Here is a 16,993-nt window from a genome sequence, read left to right as displayed (position 1 = left end):
AATATCCTGTTATCTACCCATTCTTAAGCCATTAGAATGTGAAAATCTATACATAAATATTGCCTCCTTAAATTTTACTCTCATCTCTTCATACCTTCTGAACCTATTTTTTTTTCTTTGAACAACAACACACAAATTTCAGTGTCCTATCACGTGTTTTTAAGACTTGTCACAGTTTTATTAATAAGTAGTATATAAAATTAATTAAATGAAAAACTTTACAGACATGTATAAATCTTACTAATAAATTAAAGGTCAGAGGAACAAAAATCTACACTGTCTTGGGCCTAGGAGTAGTCACAGAAGTCACTAGAAGAGTGTCTAGACAGAAGGAGGAAAGGCAGTTACCAGAAGTCCAAGCAGCAAGGCGAGAATCCAGGTGGGCAAGAAAAACATCGAAGCACAGGTAAATAATCAGAAGTAGCAGATAAGGATCTGGGATGAAGAGACAGGAAAATCAGTGTAAGAAACCTGAACACCATAAGGTGAATCAGATACAGAAGTGGAAGACACAGATTATAGACGTTGTGGGTTACCTAAGCTTTAGCCTCTTAAGTTCATAAAATAAAGAATGAGGTAGTAATTGAGACAAGTTTCTGGAATATATGCTTTTATAATCATATTATAACATGACAGAGATTAATAATCTTGCTAAAAATGCTACTCGAACACAAAGGATGGAAAAAAGATATTAATGCTATGCTTATATTTAGTGAGTCACTTAATATCCTCTGTAACACTTAAAACTTTGTCTAATCTGGTTTTATCTCATCTTGATACTGCAAAAAAGCAGAGAAGACAAATTTTTAAAAGATAGGATTTACAGCATTATTAAACTCAAAGGATCCTAGCCACCTCAGAGAATTATTATTCTCCATTATTTCATCGCATATATTTATAAAACCTGCTAATCACAGACACCAGAACTCTAGGGCAGCATCCCACCCTCCTCAAAATCTTAGGTATCACATTCAAGGTTGTTTGAGCTGCACACCCTGCTGCCATGGTCAGCAAGTTTGAGATCTGTGCTGCTGATCCTAACACTGTCCTCAGACTATGCTCATGATTCTTAATTATAAACAGTTATTTCACTTAGTCCTCACAACAAGCCTCATTCCATTAACAAGTGAGGATACCAAGGTACAATGAATACTGATAAAAAGAACACAACAAAAAGAACTGGGCTTCAAACAGACATTGCACCCACAGACTGCATGACCCTGAATTATGACAAAGCCTAGAATATTCAGCATCTGTCCCTCTGTATAAGTGTTTGCCAACCAGTCCTAAACCATTCTGGGAATTCCTAGTTTTAAGTATACTCTGAATTTTCTGATAAGGTTATTTATATGCTCTGGTTCTGGAAAATCTAGGCTTGGATGCTAAAATCACAAATGTTTAAGTCTGTTGTCTTTTACGCAAGAAGTTTTACCTGTGAAAACCACACCATACTTTAATTCAAACTTAAGAAATCACATAAATGTTTTAGATTCGACATAGATCCTACAGTATAGGTCTTTCTCTGACATTTCACTTAGCATAATGCCCTTGAGGTCCATCTATACCGCCAAAACTGGGAAGATTTAATTCTTTTATACAGCTAATACTAATGCTCCATTGTGTGTATATACATATACATCTTTATCCATTTATCAACTGATGGACACTTAGGTTGCTTCTGTATCTTAACTACTGTAAAGCTGCAATGAATACCATACACAAAGGCATGGTGTATTTATCTTTCCAAATTAGTGTTTTCATTTTCTTCAGATAAATACCCAGAAGTGGAACTGCTGAATGTATGGTAGTTTTTTAATTTTTTAAAGAAAACTCCATATTGTTTTCTATAGTGGCTGCATGTTACATTCCTATCAACAGTATACAAGGGTTCCCTTAACATCCCATCCTCATCAACATGTTATTTTTAGTCTTTTTGGTAATAGCCATTCTAACAGGTGGAGGTGGTAGCTCATTGTGGTTTTGACTTGCATTTCCCTGATGATTAATAACCTAGAACATCTTTTCATGGGGGCACCTGGGTGGCTCAGTCGGTTAAGCGTCCAACTCTTGGTTTCAGTTCATGATCTTGCAGTTCGTGGGTTCAAGCACCCCTCCAGGCTCCACGCCAGCAGTGCAGAGTTGGCTTGGGATTCTCCCTCTCCTACCTGTCTGTCCCTCCCCCACTCATGCGTGCAGTCTCCCAAAACAAACTTAAAAAAAAAAAAATGTTTTCATGTATCTGGTAGTCATCTAGGTCTTCTTTGGAAAAATGTCTATTCAGCTTTTTTGCCCATTTTTTATTAGACTTTTTTTAGTTTGATATAGCCCAACTTCTTTACTTTTGCTTTTGTTCTCAGATTCAAAAATCATCACCAAAAACCTATGTCAAAGAGCTTAATCCCCACGTTTTCTTGTGCCAGTTCTGTGGTTTCATGTTTTAATTCAAGTCTTTAACCCATCCTGGATTAATTTTTGTGTATGATGTGAGATAATGATCCAATTTCATTCTTTTGCAGATGGCTATCCAATTTTCCCAGCACCATTTATTGAAGAGAATCCCTTCTCCACTGTAGATTCTTGGCTCCTTTATTATAAATTGACTATATATGCAAAAGTTTATTTCTGGGCTCTATATTCTGCCATAGTGATCAGTGTTTCTATGCCAATACCACACTTTCTAAATTACCAGAGCTTTTTAATATAGTTTGAAATCAGGGAGTGTGATGCCTCCAGCTTTGTTCTTTCTCAACCTTGCTTCAGCTATTCCGGGTCTTCTACAGTTCATATGAATTTTACGACTATTGTATTTCTGTGAAAAGTGCCGTTGGAATTTTGACAGGGATCACACTGACTCTGTAATATTGCTTTGGTTAGCATTTAACAACATTAATTCTTCCAATGCAAGAACATGAAATAGCTTTCCATTTGTATCTTTCTTACATCCTATAGTTTTCAATTATTGGTCTTTCCCCTTGGTTAAATTTACTCATAGGTATTTTATTCTTTTTGATACAATTATAAATGGAATGGATTCTTCTGATAGATTATTCACATATCAAAGTGCAAAATTTTTGTGTATTAATTTTGTATCCTGAAACTTTACTGTAGTACTTCTAACAGTTTTCTGGATAAAGTCTTTAAGGTTTTCTATATCATCTTCAAGCAGTGACCATTTACTTTTTCCTCTCCAATTTGGATGCCTTTTATTTCTTTTACTGGCCTAACTGCTCTGGCTAGAACTTCCAATATTGTGTTGAATAGAAGTGGCAAGAGAGAGCATGCTTGCCTTGTTCCTGATCTTTGTGGAGAAAAACTGAAAGCTTTTCCTTTAAGGATGATGTTAGCTGTGAGTTTGTCCTACAGGACCTTTATGATGTTGAGGTATGTTCCCTCTATACCACTTTGTTGAGTTTTGTTGTTTTGGTTTTTTTTTTTTTTTTTTTTTTTTTTACCATCTGAATTCTTTCAAATGTTTTTTTCTTCAACCATTGAGATAAAAAATGTTTATATCCTTTTGTTAATGTGGTATATCACACTGATTTATGGGTGTTTAATCACCCCTGAAATAAATCCCACTTGACCATGATGTATGATCCCTTTAACATTGTTGAATTTGATTTGCTAATATTAAGGATTTTTGCATTTATGTTATTAGGAATACTGGCCTTTTTCTTGGGGCATTCTTGTCTGGTTTTTCTATCAGGGTAATTCTGGCTTCATAAAAGTTTGGAGGAGTTCACTCTAATTTTTGGAAGAGTTTAAAAAGGACTGGGATTAATTCTTCTCTTTGAAGGCTTGGTAGAACCCACCAGTGGAGCCATCTGGTCCTGGGCTTTTGTTGGGAAGTTTTTGATGACTAGCAAGGAGACTGAATCCATCTGTTCAGATTTCTTTATTTCATCAGTCTTGGTAGGTTGTAGGTTTCTAGGAATTTACTCATTTCTTACGTTGTCCAATTTGTTAGATAGGATAGTTCATAGCAGTCTCTTACTATCCTCTACATTTCTATGGCTCCACTGTAACATCTCTCATTTAATTTTGAGTCCTTTTTTGTGAGTCTAGCTAAAGGTCTGTCAATTATTTTTCAAAGAACCAGCTCTTTCTTTGTTTCATTGATTTATTGTCTTTTTAGTCTCTATTTCTGCTCTAATATTTGCTATTTCCTTCCATCTACCAACTTGGGGTTTCATTTAATTCTTTTTCTAGTTCCTTGAAGTGTAAAGTTAGGCTGCGAATGGTTTCTCAAGGCAGGCATTTACCTCCGTGAACTTCCTTCTTAGTCCGTGTAAATGCAGAGCTACATGGTACTATTAAATACAGTTCTCTGTTCATCTAATTATGTGATGATTTGTTAGTACTCCTAATTGATAACTTAATAGCAGTATCAGATTTTTATAGATCATTCCTTTACACCTGCACAATCCTGTGAAATAGGTGTTAATATTCCCTTTTGAGAGAAGGATCAGAGAAGCTTAATGACTTATCAAAGATCATTTGTCCAAGTAAATAAGTAGTTGGACTAAGATTGAAAGCAGGCATGTGTACTTCTAAAGTCCATGCTCCTATATATCACCACTCCCTGATCATGGAATCCTTCTTCCTTACCTTTGTCAATCTATACCACACTGTCCTACTCTAACCTACTTGGACTTCTAGCCACTACTGAAAGGATATCAAGTACTCACTTTAGCATATATACTAAAATTGGAACCATATAGAAAAGATTAACACAGTCCCTGCACAAGAATGACATACAAACTCTTGGAATGTTTCATTTTTTTCTCCTGCTTATCTTAGCAAAAATAAACACTGAAAGGGTGAGCCAGAAATTAATGAAAATGATTACTTATAAGGAGTGGGAGAAACGAGTAATGGGATAGAGGGCCAGGAGAAAGTGACAGATCTCTGAACGTCTTTTAATATAGACTTTTGAATCATTTTAATATTTTATTTTTTCAGAAAAAATTAGAACATGATGCAGAGAAAACTCAGTTCAAAGAGAAGTGGATTCAATAGTATTTCAAATGAATAACCATCACCTAATGGGGAAAGGGACAGGAAAGAACCCATTCCAAGTAACCTGAATAGAATACTTTGTGTATGTTCATGTGTGTACATGCATACCAATCTTGAACTCTTAATAGGTTCTTCATAATACGGATATAGCAATCCTGAAACTATTTTGCATATATTGTAGGACTAAGCAAATGAGTAAATATTTTATTTTAAAAAGTATTTTAATAGGGGCACCCAGGCAACTCAGTCAGTTGAACATCAACTCTTGGTTTCATATCACTATCTTCTGGTTTGTGGGTTTGCACCCCACATCAGGCTCTACACTGACAGTGCAGAGCCTGCTTGGGATTCTCTCTCTCTCTCCCTCTCTGCCCCCTCCCCACTCATGCTCTCTCTCATAATCAACTTTTTAAAAAATATATATTTTTTTTTAATGGGGAAGGCAAGGGGGGGAAAAAAAACCTATGGGGCAGGATTAAAATTTGAGGCATAATTTTGAGTCCATTTACTTCTAAAATAGGTTTTCTAACCCCATCACTGAAAAGACCCAGAAACAAGGACACTCCAGTGACAATGAAGGAGTCTAACTAGCATCCAGATCTTGATTTTGAAATATCAATCCTCACCAAAAGCAAAACCAGAGCCCCATGAAAAAATGGTTGATTCCAGGCTTGGGAAAAGATAAAAGATGAACCTAGAACATCTTGTTGTGCCAGAGAAGAAGAACTGCTTAATAAATGATCAGAGACATGTCAAAGGATACACAAGCCAGCTGAAAGATTCCGGCAGACCAAATCTCAGAAAATCTGAGCATAAGCAACAGTTGTAGACTATAACCCATTAAGTGAGAAATCATGTATCCATGCTGATAAAAACAAAAAACAAAAAAACAAAAACCATGCCACTTTTTTTCAACAGGATGTTTTAAATATATAAGAAATGATGGAATTTTTTAAAATTCACCATTTTGAAACCATTATAATAAAAATCAATTCAGGCAAAAATCAATCAACAGATGTTCAATCTGTAAGGTGCAAGTAGGAAAATGATATTTTTAAAATAAAGTTTCTCCCCACAAATATTAATTACAAAGGAAAATATAACATTGCAATGAAGACTGGCAGACACTATACCTTAGGTAAGTGACAAAGGTCATAAGCAAGCTAACATAATGCACCTTCCCATGTGGTACACCAAGAGGGACACATCATTGATCTAATTTTCCTACCAAAAATACATAATCCGTTTCTCACACTGTCCCTCAATTCAGGCTTCTTTGAGGTTTCTCATTCTATGAAAGGCTGAGGGATTATTCTAAAGACCATTAAAAAGACAACCAAATAAAATTCATGACCCTGGATTACACCTATAAAGGAAAAGAAAAATGCTACAGAGGATATGAGGCAACTGACAGAAATGCAATATAGGCATTAAAAATTATTTTATCAATATCAGATTTTCTGAATTTCACAATTGCACTGTCTAGCTATACAGAAAAAAAAAAACCCTGTGCTTAATAACTACATTATGAAATACTAGAGGCTAAATGGGAATATATGCATTCTACTTTTTCAAATGGTTCTGAAAATTATATTTGTACATATGTATACATATACACATACACATGTGTGTATTAGACCAAAAAAGCAAACGTGACAAGTGGTAAGAATTGGAGAAATGGGTAAAGGGTATTATGGAAGTCTTCTGTATTATTACAATCTTACAGTAAATTTGAAATTACCCCCACCCCAGTTTGTAAGAAGTCCTATTAATCGTATTCATTTCTCTTTTAAGTTGAATTCTATGTCAGCAGTTTGCCATATGCTCCACTTTCTCTTGCCATCATGTTCTGCCTCCCCAGGGCTAGTGACTCGTACTGACGCAGGTACATGTTCAAGGAGACATTCAAGAAAAAAAGAACACAAACTCTGAACAGAGGTTAAGATCTAAAAAATCCACGTATGTTTGCAAAACTTCTAAGCCCTTCCTGCTGACATTAGAAAGGCATTGCTGCATGTGCCTCATGTCCTGAGCTTCCCCCAGATAATCCCACATGACTTTCCCAACTCACGATTTTCCATTTGATCACCCACTCAACCTTCAACACAGTCCTATCTTTTAGCAGAGCTAAAAATAGCCATTCTATCAAGTGGGGAGTTAAATAAAGTACTATTTACAGTTAAGGAGGTTGCTTTCCCAAGACTTGTTTTAAATGACAGTGCATCAGCAAAGAAAAGATTTGGACAAAATAAAAACCTGAAACATACTCTGTTGCATGAAGTTTGTAACTAATTCTTAGTGAAGTGGATGGGAATGCCAGCTCTGGAGTCAGAGCTCTTAAATTCAAATACTGAATTTTTCTGCTATATAACTTTAAAGCAAGCTACTTAACCTCCCTTATCCTGTTTCTACATCTGTAAAATAGAGGTTGGTAATAGAACCTACCCACAGGTCAATCTCCCAGACACCATGTTCAACAGAAGAATCCAGAAACGACAGAGTACATAATATAGGATTCTACTTACAGAAGGTTCAAGAACGAGCAAAACTGGGGGCGCCTGGGTGGCGCAGTCGGTTAAGCGTCCGACTTCAGCCAGGTCACCATCTCGCGGTCCGTGAGTTCGAGCCCCGCGTCAGGCTCTGGGCTGATGGCTCAGAGCCTGGAGCCTGTTTCCGATTCTGTGTCTCCCTCTCTCTCTGCCCCTCCCCCGTTCATGCTCTGTCTCTCTCTCTCTCCCAAAAATAAATAAACGTTGAAAAAAAAATTTTTTTTAAAAAAGAACGAGCAAAACTGTAGTGATAGAGGTCAGAGTAGTGGCTACCTTTGTGGGAGAAGCATACTGCCTGGGAAACAGTACAAGGGAGACTTCTGGGTGGTGGAAATGAAGTTTCCCTTGATCTGGGTGATGGTTAACAGGTGTGAGTACAATAAGCTGAACATTAAAAATCTGTTATACCCTGGGGTGCTTGGGTGGCTCAGTCTGTTAAGTGTCTGACTCTTGAGTTTGGCTCAGGTCATGATTTCACGGTTCATCAATTCGAGCCCCATGTTGGGTTCCCCATTGACCGTGCAGAGCCTGCTTGGGATGTTCTCACTCCCTCTCTCTCTGCCCCTCCCCTGCTCACGTGGGTGTACGTTCTCCCTCTCTCAAAATAAGTATTTTTTTAAAAATTTATTATACCTCAACAAGAGGAAACATAGTACCAATGGAATGGTTGAGACTTAAATGAGAAAATGTATGTCAAGTGCCTAGTACATAAGCATTCAATAAAAGTCTGTTATACAATTGCTTAATAGAACTGTTTAAGAGATAGGTCTACTTTTCTTTTCCCCACACCTCAGTTCTTAGTTTTTCATGCTATTTCAAACTTCCTTCTCTTGCCTTTACAGCTCTATATTGCTCTATTAGTATTTAAGTAAATTCTATAGTTAAAAATTCTTCAAACTTTTCTAAAGCTTATTTATTTTGGGGCGGCATAAGTGGGGGGGGGCCAGGGAGGGAGGGGTGGGGGGAGAAAGAGAGAGAGAGAGAGAGAGAGAGAGAGAGAGAGAGAGAGAGAGAGAGAATATCCCAAGGAGGCTACACACTGTCAGTGCGCAGTCCAACACAGGGCTCAAACTCACAAACCATAAGATCATGACCTGAGCCAAAAATCAAGAGACAGACACTTAACCAACTGAGCCACCCAGGCACCCCTGAAGACTATTTAAGATGTAAGAAGGTGTAGGGGCGCCTGGGTGGCGCAGCCGGTTAAGCGTCCGACTTCAGCCAGGTCACGATCTCGCGGTCCGTGGGTTCGAGCCCCGCGTCGGGCTCTGGGCTGATGGCTCAGAGCCTGGGGCCTGTTTCCGATTCTGTGTCTCCCTCTCTCTCTGCCCCTCCCCCATTCATGCTCTGTCTCTCTCTGTCCCAAAAATAAATAAACGTTGAAAAAAAAAAAATTAAAAAAAAAAAAAAGATGTAAGAAGGTGTCAAAAATATGTTGGAGCGCCATATAGCTGGCTCAGTCAGCAGAGCATGAAACACAGTCTCTGGGTCGTGAGTTTGAGCCCCACATTGGGCATAGAGATTACTTAAAATTATATAGGTGTATGTATATATACATACACACACATACATACATACATATATATGGACACCTAGGTGGCTCACTAGGTTGAACATCCAACACTTGATCTCAGCTCAGGTCTTTGGTCTTGAGTTCAAGCCAAACAGTGATGGGCTCCACACTGGGCATGGAGCCTACTTAAAAAAAAAAAAATTGAGGGGTACCTGGATGGCTCAGTCTGTTGAACATCTTACTCTTGTTTCAGCTTAGGTCATGATATCACAGTTCATGGAATCAAGGCCCACATCAGGCTCTGTACTACAGAGTGGAGCCTGCTTGGGATTCTCCTTCTCCCTGTCCCACCCCACTTGCATGAGCTCTCTCAAATTTTATATATATAATTTTTTTTTTAAATATAGCAAAAATGAACTATTGGGACCTCATCAAAATAAAAAGCTTCTGCACAGTGAAGGAAACAATCAGCAAAACTAAAAGGCAACTGACAGAATGGGAGAAGATATTTGCAAACGACATATCAGATAAAGGGTTAGTATCCAAAAATCTATAAAGAACTTCTCAAACTCAACACCCAAAAAGCAAATAATCCAGTGAAGAAATGGGCAAAAGACAGGAATAGACACTTCTCCAAAGAGGACATCCAAATGGCCAACAGACACATGAAAAAATGCTCAACATCACTCATCAGGGAAATACAAATCAAAACCACAATGAGAGACCACCTCACACCTGTCAGAATGGCTAACATTAACAACTCAGGCAACAACAAATGTTGGCAAGGATGCAGAGAAAGAGGATCTCTTTTACACTGCTGATGGGAATGCAGGCTGGTGCAGCCACTCTGGAAAACAGTATGGAGGTTCCTCAAAAAACTAAAAATAGAACTACCCTACAACCCAGCAATGGCACTACTAGGCATTTATCCAAGGGATACAGGTATGCGGTTTCGAAGGGACACACGCACCCCAATGTTTGTAGCAGCACTATCAACAATAGCCAAAGTATGGAAAAAGCCCAAATGTCCATCAATGGATGAATGGATAAAGAAGATATGGTATATATATACAATGGCAATCAAAAAGAATGAAATCTTGCTACTTGCAACTATGTGGATGGAACTAGAGGGTATTATGCTAAGCGAAGTCAGTCAGAGAAAGACAAAAATCATGACTTCATTCACAGGAGGACTTTAAGACAGAACAGATCAACACAAGGGAAGGGAAGCAAAAAAGCATATAGAAACAGGGAGGGGGACAAAACATAAGAGACTCTTAAATATGGAGAACAAACAGAGGGTTGCTGGAGGGGTTGTGGGACGGGGGATAGGCTAAATGGGTAAGGGGCATTAAGAAATCTTCTCCTGAAGTCATTGTTGCACTGTATGCTAATTTGGATGTAAATTTAAAAAATGAAATTAGAAAAAAATAAAATACATTTGGAAATAACCCCCTTCCATTTTGTTTAAATGAAACCTTACCAACCCATCCCTGCTGAGCCAGTTCTGTTAAGATCATTTCTTTGACCTGGTAGATTTTCTTAAATATTACCCTCCATTAAGTCACATAGTTATTTTTTTTTTAAGACTTACCTTTATAAAAGCATAGCCAGTACCATTATCTGTAATGGTGAGACCAAGTGAATCCTCAGATTTATGTATATTTACTTCCTTTTTGATCCCTTTCACATGGGCAAATATGAAATCTTCAAGACCTATCTGTGATCCTAAGAGTCTTTCCATATCAACTTTAGGTGTGTTTAACGTGCAGTATAAGATCTGTAAGAAAGAAAGAAATAGTTCAGTTTCCATCAGGAAAACATTCTGGTTATTAGGGTATTTGAGTGAAATAGTCGATTTATGACAGAAGTTACATCATTAACATTGGGTAATATATATGGAATATTTCCTATAGGCAAGGCTCTATATTAACCAATTTATGGTCATTATCTCATTAAATCCTCACAATGACTTTACAAATACTTATCCCCTCCAAATTACAGATGAGGAATTTGAGGTTTAGTGAAAGAAAGTAATTGGCCTAAGGTCACAAAGCCAATATTTGTCTAGAGCAAGATTCTGAGTTTACATCTCACCAACTTCCAAGTGATTGAAAAGATCTCCACTACCTGCCATTTACAATGCTAGAATCAAAAGTTGTCTTCTCAAAGGCAAGGCCATGACATGTATGCCACAATGAAATTTTAGGCAAGTCTATTTTTGAAAACTGCTAAGTTTTTTAAATGAGGAAATTTATCTTGCATTAGAATGCTTGAGAAAATTAATGAATGAGGTGCAAAAATAAAGACGTCTAAAACATATCTTACAGACTCACTAATCCAATCCCTTAATTTTCTTGGGTATGTAAAACAAAAACATTTCAGTATAGCAGTTTTATTCCAAAATAGTTAAGGTTTTTTTTATTTTTATTATCAATTTTGCCACAGATGTTGCCAACACTTCCTCGGACCCTGAGCCTTGCTTCAGTCCTCACTTTCTACCCTCTCCCTGGATCCCCAGGTTTCATACCATTCTTGACTCCCACTAGAAGGTAAGCCTTCTCACATCCATAAGCCTCATGAAGTTCAGGAATGGCACAACTACTACTTATTAATGGATCTTTAAGGCACATCAGAACGTGTCTGAACTGGAAGCACTCTCTGTTCTACAACTAAAAGATCCAGCATGGTCAGCAAGATTCTGACCAATTTCAGATGTATATGAAAGGAGCTACTGAGGAGGACAAGAGGCAACTGGACAGAAAAGAAAAAAGGCTTACAAAGAAACATGTGCTGTCCTGCCCTTTCCCCTTTTCCTCAGTGGGGAGCTGTGCTAACTGGTGGACCTTTGATTTAACCCTTTGTGTTCCTGGGCAGGGCAGAATATATTTAGTTCTGTAATTAGTAAGTTTTTGTGAAATACTCTAGTATAAGAACTGTATTATTCACAGGGAAAAAGAAAGTCCTTTAAGAAAGGTTCCTATTCTTTATTCTGTGAAATCAATGGTATAATTAGTCCACTGACAAAAATCAGTAATAGTGTGGGTAGAGGGACAAGGTAACATGCACAGTGAACAGTTTTCCTGATTTTCTTTCTCAAAACGATGGGAAGTAAAGAAACAGTTTTGTTATTACTGGTTTTAACAGTGAATCTGCTAATGGTGTTCATAGTGGATCCCAACACCATTAACATAAAAACTTACCAGTTAGAAAACATTAAAACAGAATGAGGATGTAATAGGGCAGGAGAAAAGCCCCAAAAAGGAAATCCCACACGAAGTGGACTTCCAGTTACTAAGCTGCTTCCTTTCTTTCAATTTTTCACATTTCCCTGCAGAGCAAATATTAGATTTCCTGTAGGTATGACCTTTTTCATTGTGCTTCCTCCCCTACAGAACAATGTTACCTCCCAGGCAGCCAAAAGTTTGCAGGCAAGGCAAGACATGGGTGCCTTCCTCTTCCCCTCTTCACATAACACTCAGATCTCAAGTATCTATACATCTTATGTGCTTTGGAGGAAAATGACTCACATCCCCTATTCTAGGCATAAGATTTAAACCAGTATAAGTGGTATTTTAGGAGTAGGCATGTGGCCCAATCGCGGCCAACAAGACATGGAAGAAGATGTCCAAGGATCTTCTGGAGAATATTTTTTTACTCTTAAGAAACATACAGTAAAAGACCATCCTTTCCTTGCCCTGGATGCTGCCTTATCTGTAGGTGGTCTGGGAACTTCCACCACCATCTTACTACAGAGGAAGAAACCAGTGCCAAGAAAGGCAAAGCAAAGAGATGGAATAAACCCAGATCCCTGACATAGGGGAGTTGCTCTGTTCAACTCTGGAGCTCACTCTACCCCTTTTATGCAACTGTTTTAGCCAATTTTAGCAAGTAGTTTCATATTATTGCAGTTGAAAACTTATCAGATACACAGTCTTATCCCAAAATATTTAGTTACACAAACCAATAATTTAACCAACCCATTTTAGATTTTGTTGTTTTCAACTAAAAAGATTCCAGATATAAAAATACACAAGATAGGAATTCTATTTCTTCCATTTAAAAGTTCTTTCTAGGGGTGCCTGCGTGGCTCAGTCAGTTGAGAGTCCAACTCTTGATTTCTGCTCAGGTCATGATCCTAGGGTTGTGAGCTCAAGCCCTGAGTTAGGCTCCACACTAAGCATGGAACCTGCTTGTGATTCTCTTTCCCTCTGTCCCTCCCCTTCTCACTCTCTCTAAAATAAAACATAAGCAAAAGTTCTCTCTACTTTCTAGCTCAATTTATCCTTAAACTCAGTCAGGAAGCTGGTGAATTATGTTTAATATACTGAGATACTATGCATCCTTATCCAAATTTCACATCCTATCTCCTCTATCAAAAATTTCAGGCACAGGGTACCTGGGTGGCTCAGTCAGTTGAGTGTCCAACTCTTCAGCTCAGGTCATGATCTCAGTTGGTGGGATTGAGCCCCATGTTGGGCTGTGCGCTGACAGTACAGTGCCTGCTTGGGATTCTCTCTCCCCCCCTCTCTCTCTGCCCCTTCCCGGCTTGTGCTCATGCTCACTCTTGTTCTCTCAAACATTTAAAAAGAAGAAATTTCAGGCACAGAAAAAGTGGTTCCCCCTTCCAATATCAGCAAAATAAATCCCCAAGAGGAAATATTTCATCCTTAAAACGGTTGTTAGGAAAAAACAAAAAAACAAAAAACAGATTAAGAGCTAAGAGATTTGGGGTGCCTGGCATGCAACTCTTGATCTCCATGTCCTGAGTTCAAGCCCCACACTGGGCATAGGGATTATTCTTAAAAATAAACTTATGGGGCACCTGGGTGGCTCAGTCAGTTGAGCATCCAATTTCAGCTCAGGTCATGATCCCACTGTTTTGTCAGTTCGAGGCTCATGTCAGGCTCTGTACTGACAGCTCAGAGCCTGGAGCCTGCTTCCAATTCTGTGTCTCCTCCTCTCTATGCCCCTCCCCCGGCTCACATGTGGTCTTTCAAAAATAAACATTGAAAAAAAAAAAAAAAAAGGGTAAGAGACTTGAATCTAGTCCCACTTCCATACTCTCAGTGAGCTCAGTCAAATCATTTGACCTCCCTGGTTCTCGTGTACATCATGACATTAGTAAAGTTGGTCTACTGACACACTTGTTGCAAAAACTGAGAGACTACATATATGAGTACTTCTTAAACGAAAAAGCTCTTTATAGAGGTTATTATTCCTGGAATGTAAGGGTTTCTTGAACAGTGATGTTTCACCCATGCTTGAAAGCTGCTTAGTTTTCCTGAAGAGATCAGATTTTCTTTTTAATGTCATCAACAGATGGATTCCTTTTCTCCCAAAAATTACATCTTTCAACTTTGTTGTTAAAGAATAACTCATGGAGAGGCACCTGGGTGGCTCAGTCAATTAAGTGTCTGACCTTGGCCCAGGTCATGACCTCGACCTTGTGGTTCTGGAGTTCAAGTCCCACATTGGGCTCTGTGCTGACCGCTCAGGGCCTGGAGCCTGCTTTCTTCTCTCGCTCTCTCTCGCTCTGCCCCTCCCCCCACTCATGCTGTTTTTCTCTCAAAAACAAATATTAAAATAAATAAATAAATAAATAAAATAAATAAGAGGGGGCACGAGGGTAGCCCAGTTGGTTAAGTATCCAACTTCAGCTCAGGTCATGATCTCACAGTTCATGGGTTTGAGCCCGCATTGGGCTCTGTGATGACATCTTAGAGTCTGGAGCATGCTTCAAATTGTGTGTGTGTGTGTGTGTGTGTGTGTGTGTGTGTGTGTGTGTGTGTGTGTGTGTGTCTGCCCCTCCCTTGCTTGCGTGCTCTCAAAAATAAATAACTCATGGGCAGTATTCTTACCATGCACTGTATTTGAATTGCTATCTTCTGGTTATCATGTGGTTATGATTATTCACCCTTAAAACTCACTCAATATAGCCAAGATGCTAAGTCTGAATGACTATAGAGTCACTAATATAGATTAATACTGCCTTTTCTCTCCATTATATACTTTATAATGTCCCTTGTTAATAAGTAGCTTGTCATTGGTGTTTGAAAAAATATTCTGGCCCACAAACAGGTTACAAATTTCTCCAAAAACACATGAAGTGCATTTTTTTTTTTTTTTTTAAATCAAGGAAGTTCATTTCCAACTTTCCTTTGTTTAATACTTTCCTTAAACAGGAACTGAGTTGGTCAAAGATTCCACATGTTCCAAAGTTCTCTGGAAGAAATTATAGGCTTGTGTAGCTGCCATTAGATTATTTGTGAATGTGATTTTAAATACAAGCAACTGGAATCTTTACCTCTTGAGGTTTTCTAAAATAGCAGGATTACTATTTTAATACTACTTTCCTACATCTCAATCTACCAAAAATCTAACTTTCTACAGGTTTTCTAGAAATATCCATGTTATTACAGAAAATAAAAAGCACATAATGACAAATCTAGTAACTAAACCACACTTTTTGTTGTTGTTGTTTCCTTAAGTAATCTCTACAGTAAACATAGAGCTTGAACTCCTAACTCTGAGGTCAAGATTAGCATGCTCTACGAACCAGGCCAAGCCAGGCACCCCAACTAAACCATACTTTCATCAGGAGTTAATACTTCATCTTTACACATAAGAACACTGCTTGGATTGTTTCCTTTGTTAGTGACTATGGTTTTTATCTGGGCTGTTCTCATTAAGTCTCAGACTTTTTCCTCAATGAAAGATTATTTTACCTCTATCTGATTAACTGTCCTTAAAATAGCAGGAATTAGAGGTACCTGGGTAGCTCAGTAAGTTAGGCGTCTAACTTTGGCTCAGGTCATGACCCCGAGGTTCGTGGATTTAAGGCCCCTCTTCTGGCTCCGTGCTGACAGCTCAGAGCCTGAAGCCAGCTTCAGGTTCTTTGTGTGTGTGTGTGTCTCTCTCTCTCTCTCTCTCTCTGCCCCTCCCCTGCTCGCACCCTTTCTTTCTCTTTTTTCCTCTCTCTCTCTCAAAAATAAACATTTTAAAAAATGTTTTTAAATAGGAGGAATTAAAAACAACCTGAGGGGTGCCTTGGTGGCTCAATTGGTTAAGCATCCAACTCTTGGTTTCATCTCAAGTCATGATCTCACAGTTTGTGGGATGGAGCCCTGGATCAGGGCTCCCAATCCCTGTTTGGGATTCTCCCCCCCTCTCTCTCTGCCCCTCCCCTGATTGCACACCCTCATCCTCTCAAAAATAAATAAAATAAACATTAAAAATGTATATAGGGGCACCTGGGTGGCTCAGTCAATTAAGCAATTGATTCTTGGTTTTGGCTCATGTCATGGGTCTCCTGGTTTGGGAAAGCAAGACCCACTTCAGGCTCCAACAGTGCAGTCTGCCTGGGATTCTCTCTTCCCCTCCGCCACACTCACACACACACTTTCCAACTAAATAACTAAATACATATATACATACATACAACCTGAAACTAAGAACAAAATAATTATGGGGGGGGGGGAATTACCCATTTACTGAGTGCTTGAATAGATGAGAGTAGCTTTAGCCAAGCCAGTGACAATATTCTTATTCAAAACTCTTCCACAAAGCTCTCAAGGTCTTATGCTACATGGCTCCTCCAAAATAGGTTATGTGATAAACATATCAAATAACTTCTAAAACTCAATCCTTCAATTACAGTCATGAACTGGGGCACCTGCTCATCCCTCTTAGCTGTACACAGTTTGAATACTGGCTCCCACTTCCAGTAAAGTGGTGGCAAAGTGAAGGAACGGAGAAGATAGGTCTGGAAGAATGGAAAAATAAAATCAAAGTAAAGGTCCAAGAACCATTATGCGCACCAGGTACTTTCACATATTACCTCCTTTAATCCCTACAGCAATTCTAAGTCAGAGATATTACCTTCCCCCTCTTTTAACAAACTAAAAAACAAAGG

General features: G+C 38.5%; 1 protein-coding gene and 1 non-coding gene across 4 annotated transcripts in view; one reads left to right on the top strand and one right to left on the bottom strand.

The window, feature by feature from the left end:
- GIPC2 (GIPC PDZ domain containing family member 2) overlaps nt 1–16,993 on the bottom strand; it is an 85,255-nt gene that overhangs the window by 47,695 nt on the left and 20,567 nt on the right. For all 3 annotated transcript variants that reach the window (XM_003990249.5, XM_045036062.1, XM_019837287.3), the window contains exon 2: nt 10,673–10,858. In XM_003990249.5, coding sequence (XP_003990298.1) covers nt 10,673–10,858 — 186 coding nt within the window. The remainder of the gene's footprint in view (nt 1–10,672; nt 10,859–16,993) is intronic.
- LOC111562062 lies at nt 4,678–4,781 on the top strand. Its single transcript, XR_002745121.1, has one exon. It is a non-coding gene; the product is annotated as a U6 spliceosomal RNA (small nuclear RNA).

Source organism: Felis catus, chromosome C1, assembly GCF_018350175.1.
Source record: "Felis catus isolate Fca126 chromosome C1, F.catus_Fca126_mat1.0, whole genome shotgun sequence".
NCBI classification, from domain to species: domain Eukaryota; kingdom Metazoa; phylum Chordata; class Mammalia; order Carnivora; family Felidae; genus Felis; species Felis catus.
The sequence above is the reverse complement of the archived record's forward strand: the minus strand, read 5'-3'. Positions and strand labels throughout refer to the sequence as shown.